The sequence below is a fragment of the Emys orbicularis genome, chromosome 1 (genome assembly GCF_028017835.1).
Source record: "Emys orbicularis isolate rEmyOrb1 chromosome 1, rEmyOrb1.hap1, whole genome shotgun sequence".
Taxonomy (NCBI): Eukaryota; Metazoa; Chordata; order Testudines; family Emydidae; genus Emys; species Emys orbicularis.
In genome coordinates, this window is record NC_088683.1 from 147,217,848 (window position 1) to 147,233,729 (window position 15,882).

The window sequence follows — 15,882 nt, forward strand, 5'->3', positions numbered from 1 at the left end:
ATCCCCATCCTCTGTAAAGTAAGGGAAAGAACCCTAGTTAGTCAGCTCCATACCTGGGGGTGATTAACTAATTTTCTTCTGCCCAGAAGAGGCAGAGATAGCTAGCCCTTAAAAGTAGACTGAGGAAGCTCACTTGGGGGAAGAGACTGCAGAGGAGGAAGGTCTCTCTAGCAGAGAGAAGTCATGGGATAAGTTTTAACAGATAGAGTACAATGGTGGAAGAACAATACAGGAGCAGGTTAGGCTTCTGCAGGGGAAGCCCTGTGCGAAGGCCAACAAGGGAACTACAGATGTTGAGAGGAGCAGAAGGGTATTAGTTTAAGAACCTGTTTGAACTTGTTTGTGTTACCCTGGAAGGGATGAACTCTTATGGACATGGCCAGAGAGCCGAGGCACAGAAGACCCAGACAGGGAGTAGGAGGAAGACTTTATCTGGGACTGCCCACTGCAGCCAAGGAAGTACCCACCAGAGCAGGTATGAGAGGCAAAGTCCTGTGCAGTGCTGCATCTATGCACTGGGGGTTGCCCTTGAGGTGGAGATGCACACTTACAGGCTGACTCATCCTTCTGCATAATTTATATCAGCCTTAGGCCTGCTCTAAATTATGCCTGGCTGCAACAGTCCCCAAGAGGCCACTTCACAGCAGTGATCAATGCAGTGCAGAGGCACTCTCACCATGGTCCCTTCCACAGCCATGTTCTAGACACCTTCTTTGAGTTATGGCCAGGTGATGTAGAGCTGGCTACTGCAGCTAGGGATTTCCCTGTCATGGGGATTCCCAAGTAGATGGTTAAGCAGGCTTTCATCCTGCTTTGCATTGTCAGAACAGCACAAAGCAGGACCTGGCTCAATAAGGAGACTAGAAATACAGCTAGACTAAAAACTGTTACTTTACAGAAAGTCCTTTTGTTTCTTCCCACTACAGCATGCTGTCTGTCTTCACAGGGCCAGGCTCTCTCTGGGAGCATGTGGGCCATGGGTCTATCTACATTACAAAAATATCCAATTTCGGAGGCCCATTTACAAGACCAGTTACACCACCATTCTATTTTGAAGTGAAGTTGGGAACTAACGTGGATTTAACTGGGTCTTCAGTCTGTGCTCCAGCCTTGGACTTGTGCTAAGTGTTAATATGAACTTGGGACACAGTTACTGTCCCAGCTACACTCCAAATTGAGACTGGATTGTATTTGGTAAAGAGTTAACTGATTTGTGGCTAGAACTGGTGAATACTTGTTGTCACTACACAGACTTCAGTGGACCACATCAATTTACACCAGCTGAGGATCTGGTTCATAGTGTATAATATCCAAACAAAGAGTTCATAAAATTGATGTCTTACATCTTGTTGGTCTACAAAAGGGCTTGACAACTCATTTGTCATGTATGTGTAAAAATTCTTTTCTGGGGGCTGGAGCTATTAGAAAGTTAAAATATTTTTCACCATTGGAGTTTTCTTTGTTTCCTGGTTGATTATCAGATAGAATAATTAATCAAACATCATATTAAATTCATTTAAAAATACAACTCATATCAGGCAGCAAAATATCAACCACCACTTTGCACTATTACATAGGGATGTAAATGAAACCTTCCTGACTCTAGCTGGTGATCATGCCCTGAAGCATGAGGATCAATGGCCCTTGTAATTTTACCCTAGCTAGTGTCACAGCAGATTATATTCTTTGTTCATATACATTTCTAACCCTGTGTTCTCAACATTCTGTTTAGGGAATTCTGCTTTCATTTTCTACCCTTTTGTTCACTCTTTACAGCCTTTCGGTCAAAACCCAGCTTCTAAAATATTTTGCCATTACAAAGATTGTCATTTAAGAAGAACAAAAACCACTTAAGGGGGACTGGATGGTGTCTGAAGTGGGAGAGTGGATAACATTATCATAGAAAAGGGAGGCAAGCTGATGAAGAGGAAGGACATGCCATTGCTGGAGGAGAAGGAGGCAAATGGCTATTGGTTGGAGGAGATACCAATGCTGGAGTGGTAGATGGACTTCTTGTTTCCTCCGTAGCCATGGTGTTGACCAATAAGGAGGAGATACAAGAAATGATACAAAGTCTGAACTGTTATACAATAATACAAAGTGTGCTTGCTTCATTCCCACATTTATAGGCAAGGGGAATTATAACTTCCTTCACCAGCAAGGGCTGCCGCTGTGACCTGAGAAGGATTTACCCTGGGGAAGGCAGGTCATGTTTTTAGCTTTCATCTCTAATTAGGGTTCAATAAGAGCTCTGCAGACAGATTGCAGTGAGGATCCCACCCACTCTGGGGTCTGTGCTGACCATCTGTAGCCCCTGCAGTGGAAAAGAGTCTGTTGGAAACTTCTGTAGCTGCAGCCCTTTCCAAGCAGACCTCTTACCACTCGGGATCCTGCAGCAGAGTCTGCCCTATCAGAAGCTGGCTCAGTGTCTTTGTGGGTATGTGGAAACCAAGAAGTAAGTAAGGAAGGAAGAAGAACAAAGCAGCAAAATAAGGCTTTTCCAGAATGCACAGCTTTTAGTCACTGAATTCACTATTGGTTTTCTTAGATTCCAAGGCCAGATAGGACCATTATGAGCATCTAGTCTGACCTCTTACATAGCACAGGCCATAGAACTTTCCAAAAATAATTCCTAGAGCAGATCTTTTAGGCCATGTCTACGCTATGACTTATGTCATTCAGGGGTGTGAAAAAGCCACCCCCCGAGCAACATACGTTTTGCTGGCAAAAGTGGTAGTGTGCACAGCGCTATGTTGGCGGGAGAGATTCTCCCACGGACATAGTTACCACCACTCATGGAGGTGTTTTTATTAAGTTGACAGGAGAGCGCTCTCCCCTCAGCATAGAGCGGCTACATGAGCGTCTTATAGCGGTGCAGCTGCATCGGTACAGATATGCCGCTGTAAGCTCGCTAGTGTAGACGTGGCTTTGGAAAAACATCCAATCTTCATTTAAAAATTGTCAGTGATGGAGTATCCACCACACCCCTGGGTAAATTGTTCCAACAGTTAATTACTGTCACCATTAAAAATGTACACTTTATTCCCAGTCTGAATTTCTCTAGCTTCAACTTTCAGCCATTGGATCGTGTTATACCTCTCTCTGCATGATTAAAGAGTCCATTATTAAATATGTGTTCCCCATGGAGGTACATATAGATTATAATCAAGTCACCCTTTAACCTCCCCTTTGGTAAGATAAAGAGATTTTGCTCCTTGAGTCTACAACTAGAAGACATGTTTTCTAATCCTTTAATCATTCTCATGGCTCTTCTCTGAACCCTCTCCAATTTATCAACATTCTTCTTGAACTGTGAGCACCAGAACTGGACATAGTATTCCATCAGCAGTCACACCAGTTTCTGTTTAACATTCTCCAGAGATACAAGTGGAATGGGAAAGAGTGTACTCACCATATGATGAGACTGCATCATCTGTTTTCCCCCAAAATTCAGCACAGAAATATATATTAGCATGTCTGCCTTTTCTGCATTATTATTGATAATTCTAACATATCCATCTAGCAATGGACCAATACCATTGTCAGGATTCTTTTTGTTCCTAATATATTTTAAAAACTCCTTCTTATTGTTCTTATTTCTGCTGCCATAGATATCTCCCTATGTCCCTTGACTTCCCTTATCAATTTTCTACAATTCCTAATTTCTGATTTATATTCATTACTATCAACTTCCCCTTTATTTCAATGGTTATGTATTTAATTATTATTATTATTTACAGCTGCCTTTAATTCTACACTAAACGTTTTTTTTAAAACTAGCACAGCCTTCTTCCTCAATTGTGGGCTTATGGCATTGGGGACATCTAGTAAGGTGTTGTTTAAAGATTCCTAATTATCATTCAGTTTTTTTGTTTTGATTAAATTATTCCTTCCAGATGGTTTGGATTTGGCTCCTAATTGTTTTCAGCATTGTGAAATTGGCCCCACTAAAGCACCAATTATATATATTACTGGTCTGGACTTTTTTTTTCTGTTTCTGCAGGGCACCCTGCTTCATCCCCCACATGGCGTCTGGTTGCCCTGACTTTCCTCACATTGTGCTTGGCATTGCTGGTAGGGCTGTTAGCCCTGGGAATTGTGTGTAAGTATCAATACTTTTTTATCTGGTGAATTTCATACAGGTAAAAGATGCCAGATTGCTATCTATCCCCTGTAGTCTGAAGTTGCTGATTTAACCATTGCACAGGTACAGCATGGGCAGTGGTAATGCAAGCTTTCCAGACACACTATCACCCATTAATGTACTTTACCTTGGTTGAGCTCCAGAGTAGTAGTATTGCTGCAAGTGACAATTTCTGTAGCCCATTCACTCCTTGACCTCTCTACCTAAATTGCCAAAGGGAAGCCTTCTTGTGCCATCAAGTTATGATGCTGTTTTTTGTGATATGGAAACCTGTCCCATTAGGAACTGGATGACATCCACTAATTCATTTCACACTGAACATTTATAAGGTGGGGATGTTTTTCAGTTAATACTGACCTGCGCTGGATATCAATTGGTGACAAAATGGTGAAAGGCTCTGTATCCCATTAACAAGCCAGCTCATTTTATTTAAATTTTATTTTTAAATAGAAAAATTACACTAAACCTGTGATGTTAATACTAAGGGTTACTACCCAAAACAAGGCACAAAATTTAAACCAGATGAATAGAATAACGAAAAATTTAAAAAACAACAACAAGGAGTCTGGTGGCACCTTAAAGACTAACAGATTTATTTGGGCATAAGCTTTTGTGGGTAAAAAACCCACTTCTTCAGATTCTTCAGGTTTTTTACCCACGAAAGCTTATGCCCAAATAAATCTATTAGTCTTTAAGGTGCAACCAGATTCCTTGTTGCTTTTGTGGCTACAGACTAACATGGCTACCCCAATACAAAAATTAAAAGTGGACAAAGGCAGGAATAATTTTGATTTGTAAATTATGAGAATACAAAATGTTTTTGTGAATTTCAGTTTTTCAGGTTTCCAGTGACTTCCAGAAACAGATTGGAAACCTCAAGCGAAACCAGGAAATTCTGCAAACAAGTTCCTCAAAAAGGCTGCAAGACATGAAAGACAATTTGTGTCTGAAAGGGGAAGAAAAAAATAAGAATAATGGTAAATAGGATTGTTATGCAAATGGACTCCTGTCCTTTATTCCAGAATAGATACAGGCTGGGCAATGGTTATATAATTTCACCTATTCTCTTCCAATTACACCCCATTAAATGAGCTCTACACCTGCATTGAAAGGGACCACAACTAACTGTATGCAATTAGCAGAGAGGTGAGGTACAAGGGAATTCCTCCTTCATGATCCATTCAGTCCTTGTCTTCTCTGTTCAAATGGCTAAGAAAGCAAATAATTAATAATGCCAGTTATTATTGTGATTTTGTGATGTTGACACCTGCCTCCTAGTAACTGAACTGGTACTTTCCAACTGATTTCACATGGGCCATAAAATAGTATCAGATGGTAATTGTCCACTAGTGATGTTGCTTAGTGGTCTGCATAACAGCTTGGAAGATTAAGGATCAACTTTCATTCCGTTCCTCTAAGACTGGGTCATGAAGTGTGAAAGAAGTAGCATGTTCAGAGTCTGGAGAAGCAGGAATGCTTTATATCACTCAGCAATAGAGCTGGGCAACTTTTTTTTTAATAGTAAATCATCAAATGGGTGTCCAAAATTACTCGTCAACTTAGGTTGAATTCAGCTAAATTAAAAAATAAGGGGAAAAAAAATAAAAAGTCAAATAAAAAAGTTTATTTTTATTTATTATACCTGTCCAGAAAGTATCAGAGGACTGGACAGGTATTTCCCAAATTGTTTTGGCCAAAAAAAATAAATAAATAAATAAAATTCAGGCTAGATAAACAAAAGGATTTAGGTGCCATTCACAAAAGCAGAGTGATTCACAAAAGCAGAGCATGACTGGGAGAATGATTACAGTTTAGGTGCTAGGGCCCTCACCTGTGATGATGTAGTTTAAGTCCTTGCTCCAAATATTTTTTTAATTATTTATACAAAGTGGAATGGCTTCAACAAAATAGACTAAGAGAAACTCTTAGTCCAAGAATAGCCTCTAGCTCACTCCGCTGGGATAGAGGAGATAGAGCTTCATATCAATGCATCGGTGCAGGAAACCCAAATATCCCCTCCAAATGAGTGCCCTACCTGTTGAGGTAAGGGTTCTAAGAGGGCCTCCTCCTCTGGCCATTTTCTCAATCTAGTCCTTTAAAAATGTCTGGAAACAAAACATTGTGGGATGAAGGAAACATTTTGTTCAACCCCAAACTGACTTTTTAGCAAATTTTTTCCATTTTTTCTAAGCTAACAACATTTCATTCTAAATGAAATGTTTCATTTTTAAATGTGGTTTCATTTAACATCAAGATTTTTTTTTCAATTTTTCATTTCAGAGAGAAAATGAAAAACAAAACACTTCTGATTGGAAACTTTTTTTCAGATATTTTTGTTCAGACCCTAATCTAAAAAATGGTTTGGTTAGCTTTACTCTGCACTGCCCTCTTTGGCTAATTCAGGAGCAATATTGATTGGCTTCTAAGGTGAATTCACTCTGGAACCTCAAGGGTGGAGTACAGTAGTTGTTTGCAAAATACTAGAAAAATAAGCAGAGCTGGAAAGGTCATCAGAGTCTTTCATTGTGATGCCCAGAATCTCGGGGAGATGGGAAAAGTGATTTATTTCTGACCCTGGCTCTAGTGCCTAAGGCTACCAGTGGTCTGACTCTGGGGAAGAGGGATCGATAATCATTTTATAAATAGATCCTTAAGCACAATGGTTCACCAGTGGAAAACATGAACACATTTTGTTTTTGAAACGGACAATGGAGTTTTATTTTCACCAGCACTAGTTTTGATCATATTGGAAGAGCAAGAAATTTTCACATGCCTCCAGTAATGTCCCCTCTCTCTGAAACTGGAACCTAACACAGAGCATGAATGGGCTTTTCTAGTCGAGCATCATTTATGGGAGGAAGGTCTTCAGCAAAGCAGAGGCTACTTTCATAAAGAGAAGGATCTCTGTGGAACAGCCCCTTTATGAACGTTGAGTTAGTGTGTTTTTTCCAGAACTGTGCAGAAGGAATAATTGGAACAGTGCTTGAGGGAAGTCAGGTCTGTGTGTGGGTATAGAGAGTTTGGGAGGACAATTCTGTAAGTCTGGTTTCCCCCTAGGGCAGAGTTAAGATGTTAGTGTGTAGTCTGTATTGTAGAGTGGTTGCTCTAGTAGTGATGTGTGTTCCTAGGTTGAGGAGTAGAGCAGAGGTTCTCAAACTGTGGTTTGCGGACCACCAGTGGTCTGCGAGCTACATTCAGGTGGTCCGCAGATAGTTCCCTCTAAGGTGCGCGCCTGGGCGGCCACACACCAGAGAATGAAGGGCCACCCACCTAATTAGTGGATCCTCAGCAAATTTCAAGTGGTATGCGGAAAAAAAAAAGTTTGAGAACCACTGGAGTAGAGGATATGTCCTGTTAGATGCCCTGACTTTTAACCACCTTGCTTTTGTGATTTTGCCTTAGGTATGTTATGTATGGACTATCCTTTACAGATAGTATAGGAGCAGATTCTCCTTTACACTGCTATGGCAGCCATTTACACTCCCTTTAAAGCACCATTACATTGTCAGAGTGGTCTAAAGGGGCCTTACATAAAGGACATTCAGATTCATAGTAATGTTATCAATTAAGATGGAAAAAGACTTGTTCCTGGTAGTTCATACCTTCTCCATCCCCATTCTCATTCTCTGGCCACTGCAGGATTGTTCACTTAAAAAAAAAAGGTGGCCTCTTTGCTGAGTCACACCAGATTTCAGGGCCTGGTAGGGTCAGTTTTCCATTGGAAGAGAAATTAATCATGAGGAGTGTGGGTATTCTTAGTGCAATTGGTTTGTTTACACTAGATACACCAGGAACAGAGGTGGTTACAAACAGCATACAGACAATTCTTGCTTTCAGGAATCTCAGCCCACACATTAATGTCTGGGTCCCAGGAGGCAACTCCACCCCAGAAATGAACTCTAATTACAAAGATTAAGGAAAAGAGCAAATTCTCTTGCTGCTTGTAACAGCTCTATAAAAACGAACCTGAATCACAAACCTAACAACAATACAGCATCTCTTCAGAGACTGCACACTGCTCTCATGCTGAGGAGCAGAACTTGTAAGACTATGTGTAGAAGCTCGATCTGCTGACTCCTGATATAACAATGTTCTCTGCTGCTGGGTTCAACAGTTTTTACCTTCTCAGCAAAGTGAAATCCAGCCCTTCCCAATGGAGATCATATCATACTTTCAAAGAACTGAGACTCAGTAGATCATTTCACACAGGCTAGTGATCATCTCGGGCTTGGCCCGCGGAGGATCAGTGCCATATACATGACAGCTCTGCAACTTCTATGTGAATTCAAGTCAATGGCAGTAGCCCTTGTATTCTGAACTGCTTAGGATGAGAAACAAAGACAATTTCTCTCTCTCTTTTAGGACCAAATTGTACACTCTGCCCTGCAAACTGGCAATGGATGGGAGGTGACACCTGCTTCTACATGTCAAGAGAGAAAAGGCCCTGGACGCAGAGTCGAGAATTCTGTTCCTTACAGAATTCCACCCTTCTCATGCTACAGGACAAGGAGAAGCTGGTACGGCTCCTACCCCAGCCTCTTTCATTGTATCTGGATATAAATTTCTCATAAGCCCCCCCTCTCCCCTCAAGACAGAAAATGCAGTTTGGTTACTACAGCTCTGTTGCCTCCTATCTACAGGGTGTGGTACATTGCAGAGCACAGTGCCTTTGTCAGACACTGGATAAATAGCTTGTGGAACTTACCACCATAGAATATTTTAAAGCTAAGAGTAGACGTGAGTCTCTCAGATCCTGCTGTGGTTATGAACAATGGGTTTTCCACACAGGGCACTGCCTTCTGTGTGCTTTAAGGAGTAGGTTGATCAGTTCTATGGGGATAACATTTGTCCTGCTCTTCTGGCTGCTAGAGGGGTTCAAGGATAGGATTTCCACACTTCCACATCAGATGGGCAGAGAGAGAGCAGGATTCACTTCTTCATTTACAATGTGGTAAAGTCGACATAAAATGTTAGCAATCTGATCTGGTAGATGTTTACACCCATGTAAATGACAACGGAAGGCACAGGACAATTGGGAATAAGGACCCTATTGTCAGGACCAGGTCATTGGTGGCCTGTGGGCCTGGAGTGAGCTGCTCAATATTGGGGCTGAAGGTCAGAGATCAATCCGGGGCCGGGCCAGGCCAGCCAGCTGGGTCAGGTTGGGCCACAGCTGGGTCAGGTTGGGCCACGGTCTTTCACTGAGGTCAGCAATTGTCTTAAGTGGAAGACAGTAAATCAGGGCTGGGAGCCAAGCATAGGTTGAGCCGGGAGTGTGGGATAAAGACAAGATGCACTGAGGAGCAGCAAGGTGGAATCAACAGCAGAAGTCCACCAAAGGTCTGTTATTGCTCAGACAACTTCCAGAAACAGCTGTACTCCTACCTGCCATATGCAATGCAAGGGATGATTTGGATTTGCTATCTAAAGCCCTATGTGAGTTGTGTCCTAGCTCCCTGGTAGCTAACTTCTTCTGCCATGGACTGTCACAAAGCAATTGAGGCCAGTTGAGGAGCTAGAGTTAACCATTGCTAAGTTCAAATGTCTGGGGATGGAAAGGCAGGGCATTCTAGTGGAGGAACCCGGAGGATGGAATTCACTTCCTGTGCTGCTACAAGAAAGCCATAATTTGTGGATCTTTAGGGCATAGGGCTGATCCCATGCCTTTCTTCAGGATGTTGCTTATTGGAATTGGAGTTCAGTTGTTTGGTTTAAAGTTTATAATTGGATTGGGCATAGAGTTCTATTGTTTTTGACTTTTGTTTAAAAGTCACATGTTCTACTAACTGGAGCACATGAATTCAGAAACTTTGTATGGGGAGCATTTTCTAAATTACAAAATAAAGAAATCCACCTTGCATTGGCGGGTGGACAAGGTAGCAGCTTTTCTAACTCTAATTTCTGTGGTTTTATGAAACTAGAAATAATATTTATCGAATTTCTTGTCAGTTTTCTCAACTATTATATGTTGTATCATATATCAGAATCTGTCATATTTCTAAAAGATTAAGACAAGAGTTCATAGAAATTGTCCATCTTTGCATTTAGCTCGAATATTCTTTTATCCCGAGATTACCAAAGGCATTTAGGCCCACATATTTAAAGGTATTTAGCTGCTTACGTGCTCAACTTTTCAATGCTTAACTGATTAGGAAACTATATCTCATTTTCAAACAGATTTAGGCTCCAAAGTGCCCAAGTCACTTTTGAAAATGAGGTTTAGGCTCCTAAATTAGTTAGGTGTTGCAACGCTGAGCATAGTTATGCCTAACTACCTTTTTAAATGTGGCTGTTAGGGCAGATTTTTAAAGGTGTTTATGCACCTAAAGATGCAGATAGACTCCTAATGAGATTTTCTAAAGCACTCAGGCACCTATCTCCCATTGATTTTAATGGGTGTTAGTCACTTTAGAAAATCCCACTAGGTGCCTATCTGCATAAGTACCTTTTAAAAATCTGTAAAAAGCAACAGAGAGTCCTGTGGCACCTTTAAGACTAACAGATGTATTGGAGCATAAGCTTTCATGGGTGAATGCCCACTTCGTTGGATGGGCATTGACATGCATCCGACGAAGTGGGCACTCACCCACGAAAGCTTATTCTCCAATACATCTGTTAGTCTGGATCTGTAAAAAGCAACAGAGAGTCCTGTGGCACCTTTAAGACTAACACGGCTACCCCTCTGATACTTTTAAAAATCTGACTCCTTGTGCTTCAGTGATGACATTTATATCTGTCCTGCAACATTCCAATAATCTGAGAACCGTCCTGTAATACAAATCCGGGCTATATCATCACATCAGGAAGGGTGGACGCCATACCTTTGGCTGGGAGTTCTCTTCCATCACTGATGTATATTAGTATTTTTGTTTGAAAGGTAAGAATTGGAGTTCTTTATTTAAGTAATGTTGTTGTGATTTCCTCACAGAACCACATACCTCCAAGAGAGACTAGAGACTATTACTGGATTGGATTATCATGTAAATCTAAAGGGAACAACTGGCATTGGGAGGATGGCTCAGCTTTTTCAGCACACAGAACTGATTGGTAATGAATATTTAGGGCCTGATTGTGACCCATTCTCAGGACCCCTGCAGGAGAAAAGCATAGGGTGCCCCCTTACTCTCCTGTGCTGCCTACCTGTGTTCTGATAGAGACGCACAGCGGCAATAACGGCCTTTGTGAGCTGCTAATCTCCATTCTGCACAGGGCAGGGAGGGAGTGGGCAAACAAGGATGGAGACTTGGCACTGGCCCTGCAGAGCACTGGCTGGCACAGATGAGCTGGCAGGGAGGGGACAGTAATCCGAACCAGTTGTAGGGCAGGTGTGCATTATTTGCCCCCAGGGAAACTGGTGAACACACTAGGGTCATGAATATATGCATAGAATGCAAATGTCAGGACACAGTGAAATGATGCTTCATTTTCCAGGATATAATTCTGTGTGCTACACCCTTAATTACTAGAGTCATTTTTTAAAGAGAACATTTTGTTTGTTCTGAGTTTCCAACCTTTTGCTTAAGGAGCTTTTTGCAGACAGAGACCTCCCCAGTGCCCAGTTACAGGCCACCCTCCTTTTCCAGCAGCAACAGCACACAATGAACACTAGCTTCTGTAGTAGCTCACTCACTATGCCCTCACCCTATTCTTAAAGGGGCAGTTCCCATTTCTCTTATGATATATTGGGGGGCAGGATAGCTCAGTGGTTTGAGCATTGGCCTGCTAAACCCAGGGTTATGAGTTCAATCCTTGAAGGGGCCATTTAGGGATGGGGGGGGGGAAGTTGGGGATGGGTCCTGCTTTGAGCAGGGGGTTGGACTAGATGACCTCCTGAGGTCCCTTCCAACTCTATGATTCTATGTCACCATTAACACAGTTCTATACAATAATGAACAAAATTACTGAACACAAACAACATTAATCTATTTCAGGGCCCCCAGATGTGGATACTATCATTGTGTATGCCTATATGACAGGAAATTTGTTAAAGGTGACTGCTTACAGGAGCACTTATGGATATGTGAGAAAGCAGCCGTCCAGCTAAGATAAAGAAACATCACCAGAAGGAACACTGGCTCCATCAGTATGACAGGACATATGCTCAGTGTATTCTGTTTTCATGTGAGGTTTTTATACTTTTTTTCAGAATTTTCAGAGTGGGGATTGAAATCTCCATTCTATTATATGCTACACCAGAACTTCTTGTTTCTTCCCCCCCCTCCCCCCCCAGGGTTCAGTTATGAAATTCAAGACAATAACTGGAAAGGGTCTTGGGAAGTCACTTGCAAAAATAAGCTACTGTCAGCATCAAAATACCACTGCCATGCACCAGAGAGAACACAGAATCCATCAGTGCAGTTCTGAAATGTGTAACAGATGCCAGATTGAAACTGGGAACTTCAGGCATAGCATGGAACCAGAGAAACTGGAGATAAAATGTGTTGGGTTACATCTTGTGACCAGGACCCCAGGGCATAATTCTCCTGAATAGGAGATCCACCAAAGCTTTTTCTAGCTTTAAATATTGTAATAGAAGTGATGAGGCTTTAACCACTTCTCTTTGAGAGACAATTCTAGAATATCACAGATCTCAATTTTACAAGAAAGTTAAAATTAAATCCTGAGTTCCAACTTGAAAGTATTTTTTTCTAAATTTCATCACACTTCAGTTATTTCCCTCAGACAACCATAAACTAAAGGCTTTCCTACACTACAAAATTAAGTCAACTTAAGTTAAGTCAATGTACAGCCAACATAATAACTAAAGTGGTGGTTCACGTCCACACTATGTTCCATCTGACGGTGGTGCATGCCATGACTAGGAGTGCTTCCACTGACTGAGGTAGGGCATTGTGGGACACTGACAGCTGCAGCCTAGCTACCCTGGGGCTGACAGCCTCAACTGTCAGCCTCCCTTCCCCCCGCTCCAGTGCTGACAGCCCAAGCTGTCAGCCAGGGGCCAGGCTCACAGCTGGAGCCCTTCCCTCCGGCCCGGGTGCTGACAGCTCCAGCTCTGAGCCCAGTGCCTGGTGACAACTCAGGCTGTCAGCACCAGGGTGGGGGGAGCTCCAGCTGTCAGCCCTACTCAGGGCTGACAGCCAACAGGTGATGTAAGTAACGCAGTGTCTACATGGACACTGCGCTGCCCAAACAACACCGACCTAAGCGCAACGCCTCTAGTCGAGGTGGAGTTATTATGTTGGTGTAGCGGGTGACTTACTTCGGCAGAAGCAACATTCTAGTGTAGACAGTGACATAATTAGGTTGACATAAGCCACCTTGTGTCGACCTAGCTCTGTAGTGTAAGCTAGGCCTTTATCCTGTTTCTCCTTGGTGATTTTATTCATCTGATACTTGTACAAAGTTTCTTCTATTTCAGACAGCCAGCTTGTTATTGTATAGATACATTAGAAACAAAAAGACATTCTTTACAAAGAGTATAGAAAACCATTACAAATATTGCTACAGGAAATCAGAATCATATACTGTGGCTGGATTTCAAAATGTCCTGGATTATTTCATGCTCATAATAACCTTTGCAATTTTACATGTCGAAATAAGGATAATAACTAGATTGCTGTAATGTGCCCCACTTGGGACAACACTTGAAGACCACTCAAACTTAAGATCATGCAGAATGCAGCTGCCTGATTACTTAGTTGTGTTCCTTCATTATACATATATATTACTGTGGTTGTGGTGCCTGGAAGGGTCACATTGAGAATGCTTACTCAGGGCAAACAGCAAGGAATAGGGCAGACAATCCCCCAAACTGGTGGTTTATTCTATAATTAGATTCAGCAAGCCAGTAACAAAACAGCTCCTATGTCACCACATTGGAGAAGTCAACTACAATCCCCTTTAAGCAATCCAACCTTTGGCTCCCATCTAGACAGCTAATGCTAATATAGTGAGGGGTTATTGAAAACCTTATTCAGCATAATTAAAGTTCTACCAATCCTAAAAGCCCATCGACCTTACCCAAATACACCCTTACAGCCAATCCTTATTAACTAAATCTAAGATTTATTAATAAAAGAGAGTTATATATGGTTAAGAGATCAATATACATACAAATGTGTGTAAAGTCCTTAGGTCAGTTTCATAGCGGCAATGGTGAGACTGCTGATTTGTAAAAGTCTTTCTGGAATCAATTTAAAAGGTTACAGTCCAATAGGCAGTTCAGATGTAGAGTTTGTTCAAGTTCTTCCATGAGAATTCCAGGGTAAATCTGGAGACCTCAGTCTTGTGGCTTAGACCTTCCATGTCAAAGTTTAAGCAGACCTGAGATAAAAAGGATCAGGCCTGAAGCTTTCTTTATCTCTGAAGCAATCTCGGTGCTGACAGGTAATCCCACCATATGAGCTTTGATGAAAGCAAGCCAACAGTTTGATCGCTATTCAATGGGTCCTTTCTCAGACAATACATTAAGCAATAGCTATTCAAATTACTAAAACAATTCATTATATCAGATAATTAAGCTGAAGACAATGTAAGTAATGTTATTCTGTCCTATAGCATCTTGCATCTGATTTTTGAGTCAATACAATACAGTAATGAATCAGTAAGAGACAGGAATAAGATTTTAGCATCTACAAGCTAATTAGATCACCTGGGTAAACTTCTAACAAGATATAGGTAAATACAGACAAATGCACTTAGCTTCTAGTCTTGATTCTCTAATAATACAGCAAACATGTTAAAGATTTGAGACTTCTTAATATGGCTTTGATAACTATCTACAAGAAATGGCCCTGTTTACCATTTTAATACCCCCTGTTAAGTTGTTATGGTCACACACCAGTTGACCAGTCTGTTAGTGTCACAATTACACCTTGTACACCAGAGACTGCACTGTCCTCCATGCATTTGAAAAGGCTAGTATCTATTTAAAATTATACATTTGATTTTGTTTGTAGATGTGCCTTGATATTTGGACAGGTGACTTTTACAAATCTAAAGGAAAAATAATGTTTACTTTCACTTGGTCACTTTGTATAATGCTACAATATCCTGATTGAAGGTGCCATAGAAGTACAAACATTAGAGAATGAAGCAGCCTCTCCAAATCCCTGTATGATGTTCAATGGTTCAGATGGGGCATGGGTAAATGAGATGGAGTCGTATAGGGCTTTTCCAACTTCACAATGTGTGGTTTTATGAAACTACAAAAATATATATCACTTCACATTTCCTGTCACTTTCCCGAGCAAAATATATATTTGTGTCAGATATGCCAGAATCATATTTCAAAATGGTGTCTCTAAACTTTCTCGTATAGCACTTAGCCCTGCTCTTATGCTTATAGGAGCATTATCTCACAGATATCACAATGAGTGAACAGCACCCTGTTCTGTGGTACTCATCGTCTTTCAATGGTGCCATCAGTGATTCTGATCCTACAGACTTATCACTAAGAAGTGGGGGTTCTATTAAAGTGTCCTCATAGGAATATCTCTGTCTGTATAATAGCAGATAAAATTTATTGGACTGGCTGCTCCTGGGAGGAAAACACAAAAAGATTGGTAAATTTTTGATAATTTAGGGCTAAGATTAACTATGGATGCCTAAAGTTGGGCTAAATGCATATTTAGGGCATGCTTAGATACCACATGCATCAGTGACAAGCATCCCCACATAGCTCCTCCAGTTTGCAAAATCATGTCACAGTTGCCCCATAACAATGTACACTCCAATTCAATCTTCTTCCCTTTATCCACTCCTTATCCTCAGTCATG

The 15,882-nt window shown here is 41.4% G+C and overlaps 1 protein-coding gene across 1 annotated transcript in view; it reads left to right on the top strand.

Moving 5' to 3' along the window:
- LOC135887323 (C-type lectin domain family 12 member B-like) overlaps positions 1-15,882 on the top strand; it is a 60,199-nt gene that overhangs the window by 2,735 nt on the left and 41,582 nt on the right. Inside the window, exons 2-5 of the mRNA XM_065415125.1 lie at positions 4,004-4,102; positions 4,978-5,121; positions 8,507-8,661; positions 11,073-11,191. Of these exons, the coding sequence (XP_065271197.1) occupies positions 4,004-4,102; positions 4,978-5,121; positions 8,507-8,661; positions 11,073-11,191 (517 nt within the window). The remainder of the gene's footprint in view (positions 1-4,003; positions 4,103-4,977; positions 5,122-8,506; positions 8,662-11,072; positions 11,192-15,882) is intronic.